We start from the raw sequence: 6,185 nt of genomic DNA, 5'->3' as shown, positions 1-6,185 counted from the left end.
TTCACTGTGTCTTGTTCTGATATTTATTATATTGACAGGCTGGGAATACTGGGATAAATAAGTAATACTCTCTCTTACAGAAAATTGTAATGATACTATTGAATAGGATTAAACACTGAGGATTTCACAGAAACATCAGAATTTTAACAGTAGCCAGAGTCCTAGTGGCCAGAGAGGGATCTCCCAGCCAGAATGCTCTGGGCCACGTCTCCAAACAGCTACAATACAAAAACAATGCCATCAGCACGATTCAGACATCCGGCCCTGCACCTGGCTTCAAGCACGCCCGTCTCCACAGCCTGTGGGAAACGGGCACTCTTTGGCGCTTCCTGCCCGTCACTGAGTGGAAAGGACAGTCCTGCCCTTTGGAAGTTGGACTCGCGCCTTCTCTCTGTGATGTCGTTTGCAGCCAAGGACCTGATGAGGTGCCCGGGTTCTTCCTCAGCAGTGGGCACAGGGAGGGAGGCCTCCTGTCGGCACAAGTTAGCACAGCTGGTCACCAGGCCCATTCCACTGCCCTGGGGCCGCAAGCTCGCGTGGCCACCCGATGGCTTCTGAAGGACACTGACCACGATGGCAGCCCCCAAACTCTCAGAAATCAGGTCTGATGAAACTCCTGGAAAAATCGCGCCAGTGTTGTGCAAGACAAACATCTAAGCAGGACAACGCCTGGTTCTGAAACGAACGCCCTGTGCAGTCATCCTGGGACAGAACAGCGTATCTTCTAGAAAGCACACCCTGGCCATTAGACAGCCTCTTGCCGCATTTGCCCGACGAGGGCCTGCCACGGAGGAGGACGCCGTCCCCCCACCTGTGAGTAGACACCTCTGCGTGAATCCCATCAGTGGGGTTCTGGCTTGCACAGGGCCCCAGCCAGGGGCCAGCTATGTCATCTGAGAATGGCCGGACGGCAAGGCCTAAATCCTGGAGTTAGCGAGACAAAGGGCACTCCTGCTCGTTCGTGGCTCTAGGGCAGAGTGGGACGATGCAGTAGGTTGGTTGTCACGACGCGGGTCGTCGCTCCTGCCCCAACGGCTCTCGGCTGATGAGATTCTAGAAGTGCACAGGAAGCCAGCTTTGCAGTGGCTTCAGGGTTCGGGGTGGAAAAGGAGGATGAGGACTCCCCAGGCGCCCCGCGCCCGCGCCTAGCTCTGCAGCGCTCCTTCTTTGATCTGTTGGATGAAGAGGTTCCTCTCGTCCTCCGGGGTCCGGCCGTTCTGGGCGCGGACGATACAGGTGGGCCGGTGCAGGTTAAGCATGTATATCAAGTGCTGCTTCTCGTTCTTGAGCTCCTCAATCTGCGCCTTCAGCTCTGCGTTCACGCTCTCCAGCTTCTCCGACTCCTGGGGGACAAGTGACAATGACACCCTGGCTCCCGTACCCACAGAGTTATTCTCAGAGACACGCAAGCCGGTGTTGTCACCGACTCTGAGGCAGTGAGGGACACATGTGGGGGAGCGGGCACGGCCCCTGCAGCGCCATCCAGGCTCTGAGGCCTGCCTTGCCTGTGGACCCGTTCTGTACCCTGGTGACTCTTGTTGAGGGCTAGTCTGCCAGGATGCTCAGGGCTGTCTAAGGCGGGAGAAGTGGGCAGGGCTCAGATCCACGCAGGAACAAGCATGGCTGGGTTGCCGAGCTAACCCGAGCGTGAGAACAGCTCTCCTTAAGAGCCAACGGCAGTGGCAGGGTTTACTGTTTTGTTTTATTTGGCAAAACTGGTGCGCAAAGCCTCTTTAACGAGTAAGAACTGCCGAGGGCATATGAACAAGTTTGCACCACGGCAGGCATGTGCAGGTCACTTTCCGAAACCAGTTCTCTCCGTCCACACTGGGTTCTGGGCACCAAACCCATGGCAGGTTTGCATGGCAAGCCCCTTTACCCACAGCCAGCTTGCTGGCCCCAGACACTGCCGTGTTTCAGCCCACGGTCTTCACTCTGCACACCCAGAGTCCTCTCCACCATGCTCCAGCTTTGCCCCGTCGTCTGCCCGCAGCTGGCATTTGTGCACCACACACAGGCTTCTGACTCCCCTCTGCCACTCACACAGAGGCTGCTGAGGGCAGGTGTGGCAGCAGGCAGGGGAAGTGTGAGCAGCAGGCAGGGGAAGCTTGGCCAATACTCACTTTCTGCAGGCACTCCGTCTTCTCTTTTTTCTTGTTTCTACACTTGGCAGCTGCGATTTTGTTTCTTTCCCGCCGCCTCCTTTTCCTTTCGTCTTCTTCAGGGGCCACCTATAAAACCCAAGAGGCACACATATAAGCCACCATGAATCCAAAGTATCAAGGCTGTGGGCTTTCTGTCTGTGCTTCACCACTCCTGTGTATGTGTGTATGTCTATGTTGGTCTGTGTGTGTCTACCACACGCATTCCTGGTGTCTTCAGAGGCCAGAGAGAGTGTTAGATCCCGGGGGCCCGGAGCTACAGGCTGCTGGGAGCCATACGCTGCAGGTCTGGGAATTCCAGTCCGGGCTCTTAACCGCTGAGCCATCTCTCCAGCCTCATGCTTAAGTTGGTGCGGACTCCCTTCACACAGGTGTGCGCACACTAAGCATGAACAGCAAAAGCTAAAGTGGAGTTAGATTTGAGATTAGTAAGTTAAAATGGAAGCTACTTTAAAAATGTATTTGCATTCTTAAATAAGAATTTGAATTTTTAAACTGAAAACTGTTGATACTAATTAAGATCAAGACAGGCACACACACACAAACACACAAAGAATTTGTGTGTCCTTCCCCCTGGGGCCAGGAATGACCTCTAGATCAGCCCCTAGCCACACTCTCCTGCTAGTCGTGTTTTGGAAGGTTGTGGAACCTTTGACAGGGGTGGGAGGCTCCGATGGCAGTGGTGGAGGTGAGGACATGGCTTGCAGGGCTGGGCTACTGCAGAAGGAGGGAGCTTTGCCTCCCGAGCCACAGAGCTGAGCACGAGCTCTCAGCACGGGCCACCCCAGCTGCTGCGTCCTCCCTGCACGACGGACTGCACCCGTGGACTGTGAACCAAAACAAACTTCCCCAAGTGGCTTCTGTCAACCACTTGACCTCAGTGACAAGAAGAGAACTCACATCCTTCCTACCAGGCCAGTGAGCTCCCGGAGAATCGGGACCTGAGGTCATCATGGTACCAAAATGGTACTAATAAGCCCAGAGCGGGATGCTGAGGGTAGAGCACCGGGCCACCTGTTGACTCAGCCAACAAATCACACTCATTTTCTCACTGAGTCAACCCTGGGGCTCAGAGAACAGCCCTGTCCAGCTTTGGAGGGTGTGGCCTGGCACGGATGTCTACCCAGACCCTGACCAAGCCTGTGTCCTAAGGAGAATGAGCACACCCAGCTCCTGACCTCTGCTTCAGGCCCAAGTCCGGCTGGGATGAACTCTCATGGCCAGTGCCAGACCCTGCCAGCTTCAGGATGCACAACTGACCCACTCCTGACCGCTTCCTGTTCTTTTAAATCAAAGACACTGCACTGAGGTGTAGGTCTTCCAATCTAGGGAGGCAAAGCCCAAGCAACCATAACCATCAGGGCCACACACCCAGGAAATATAAAAATTACACACACACACACACACACACACACACACACACACACACACACGGTGGGCACAGAGAGACGGCTCAGTGGTTAAAAGCATTTTCCGCTCTTGCAGAGAATTTGGGTTGGTTCCCAGCACCCGCGTGGTGGCTCACAACCATAGCTCTAATTCCAGGGGGTCTAAAACCCTCTTGTGCCTTCTGTGGGTGCCAGGCGCGCACACAGGGCGCATACAATTGTGCAGACAAAACACTCGCACATCAAGTTAAAATAACAAACTGAAAGCAAAGAGCCAGTAAAAAAGAATCATATTGGTGATGTAGCAAATTAAAACTAAATCTACTTCAAAATATTTGGAATTTTGAACTAAGGTTTTGATATTAATCCTTGGAATTCAGAACTGAAGACTCTCTTACAAGGATGTCCTTTCCTCTAGAGTCAGGGCGTGGAAGCATCACCCCCTTCTTCCGCTAGTGGCCTCTCCAACTGTCCTTCCCAGTCCACCCACTGTCTGTCTCCTTTCTTCCCAGTTTCCCCCTACTACTGGATCTTTTCGTTTCAAACTATACCATTACATGAAAAGCTCTTCCAGGATGTCCCAGACTCTCGCCCTCACTCTCCAGCACTGGTCATGATTCCAGTGTGACTGTTTTGTGGTCCCCCCTCTGACCTCTGAGTTAGCTGGAAGCATGGCCAATGCCCCTAATGGTGCCCGCGGCAACAGCATCATAAATAGACCCTGTGCTCATTTGCTGGATGCTATGAGCCAGGTTCCCTCAGACCTTCCACAAATGTCGGTCCTGTCTACCAATCCCTTTCTACCCCCAGCGCTAGGGATCAGGAGCAAGGTCATACACTCTTCACACCTAGAGCTCAGGCTCCCTTTAAACATACATTCTTTGAGCCAGTTTCAGTTCTTCCAGAGGGCTGCAATCACACCCGTTAGGCAAACTTGAAAGGATCCCCACTGAGAAAGGCTGACAAAGTTGCAAGAGCTCATCTCTTCGGTTCTTGAGGCAGCTCGTGCCCAGCAACCGCAGCTCAGTAACCATGTCTGTCACCCCAGGAGCCTCATGGAAAGGTCTCCCAGCACAGAGCAGTGCGCGTGGGGCGCAAACACAGAGTCTACTAAGCCTGTGAGCACTGCTACCAGGAAGGTAGGGCTAACCCGCTCGTCCCTGGGTCTCGACGGCGATGGAAATCGCCGCCATGCTCCTGCCTCTTCTGAGTCTCCACACAGAAAGCGCCGTCACCAAACCTTACAGCTTCCAGCACCGTCCGTAGTTGGCCGATTCCCAGCCCTGTGTCCTGGCCTCACAGCTCACATCTGTGCTTGCCTGTCTGACATCGGACCCAGGTTCTGCTCTTGCCCCTGTCCAGAGCCCCGCAGAAAGCGGACGGACACTCCTGCCTTCCCACGCCATGTCCACACCTAGAGCGGCGTTACCCTAGACTCGGAAGTCAGGACCTTTCAGCACTAGCACCCGGACCTTCCTCCCTGTAGGCACAAGGCCCCAAAGTTTCCCCTCTAAGCACACTTCCTGGCTTACTGACCTAGCAACCGTGGTGTCCGGGAGTCGCATAAAAATGAATCAGGTCGGATCAAAACCCTCCCGGCGGCTCTCATCTACTCTCAATGAGCAGCTGCAGAGTCTGTGCCCATTCCCCACTCTCCCCCTTCCCACCCCACGCCCTCTCCTCAAGTCCTAGCTAAGCGGCCCTGAGCAGTGGCTTTCCCTGGCCTCGATTTGATACGGGTTCTTCTGTGTGTGCGTGAGCCCTGCCTGCACAGGTGCCCACGTCTGTGCACTTGCTCAATTCTCTCCGTCCCGAGTTCGCTGCTGGGTCTTTTCTTTTGCTCGTGTGAGTGTTGGCCTGCACTTAGCGTGTGTGACACATTTGTGCAGGTGCCTGCAGAGGCCAGAAGAGGATGCCGGATCCGGGAAGCTGGAGTTACAGACAGCTTTGAGCCACCTCTGGGTGCCGGGAGCTGAACCTGTGTCCTCTGCAGAAGCAGCCAGTGCTCTTAACTGCTGAGCCCTCCCTTTGTGCTGCCTCTCAATTTCTTGCCAGTTTTCTCTTAAGAGAGTCTTGCTATGTACCTCAGCTTGGCCTCAAACTCACCATTCTCTTGATCTTCCTGTTTCAGCCTCTTGATCACACACACACAGATGCACACTAGTCCTGCCCATCCACAGGTGCACACTGCTCCCGCCCACTCATGGATTCTACTCTTCGTTCCATTCTCTTTAGACAACAGTTTTGGAACAAAAGCCCGCAGGCAGCTGTGCTTTTGTTGGTTCTTATCCCCAACTCTAAGGCTCCTGAATGTGCTGGAATGTGGAGAGTGTGTGATGCCTGTGTGCTGAAAGGATGGACAGGGGCTGGCGGAACCCACCTCAGATTTCATGACTGACATCTCCAGAGGTCTGTTGCTGATGGTAACAGACTCCAGCGCCGGGGACATCCGATGGCAGAGGTGCTTATTCTGGATGGCGAACCTCAGCTCTTCCTTGACAAAAGGTGTCAGGTTAGCAAAATCCTCAAACGCCAGTGACCCGGGCGGTGAGAGGCACGGGACGATGGCAGAGGCGCTGACCTCGGAGGCTGACACCTGGCCTGGATGTTGAAGCATCATTTTGCTGGAAAAAAA

The 6,185-nt window shown here is 54.2% G+C and overlaps 1 protein-coding gene across 1 annotated transcript; it reads right to left on the bottom strand.

Moving 5' to 3' along the window:
- Positions 1-6,171, bottom strand: Atf3 (activating transcription factor 3). Its single transcript, XM_055609281.1, has 3 exons — positions 5,931-6,171; positions 2,124-2,231; positions 1-1,343 (listed from the first exon to the last, which is right to left on the bottom strand). Exons 1-3 carry the CDS (start codon positions 6,168-6,170, stop codon positions 1,146-1,148), a joined length of 546 nt encoding a protein of 181 aa, XP_055465256.1. The 5' UTR covers position 6,171; the 3' UTR covers positions 1-1,145.
- Between the last annotated feature and the right edge of the window lie 14 nt (positions 6,172-6,185).

The sequence above is a fragment of the Psammomys obesus genome, unplaced genomic scaffold, assembly GCF_907164565.1.
Source record: "Psammomys obesus unplaced genomic scaffold, mPsaObe1.curated_primary_1811, whole genome shotgun sequence".
Classification (NCBI taxonomy): Eukaryota; Metazoa; Chordata; class Mammalia; order Rodentia; family Muridae; genus Psammomys; species Psammomys obesus.
Note: the sequence above shows the minus strand (reverse complement) of the source record. Positions and strands in the feature narration are given on the sequence as shown.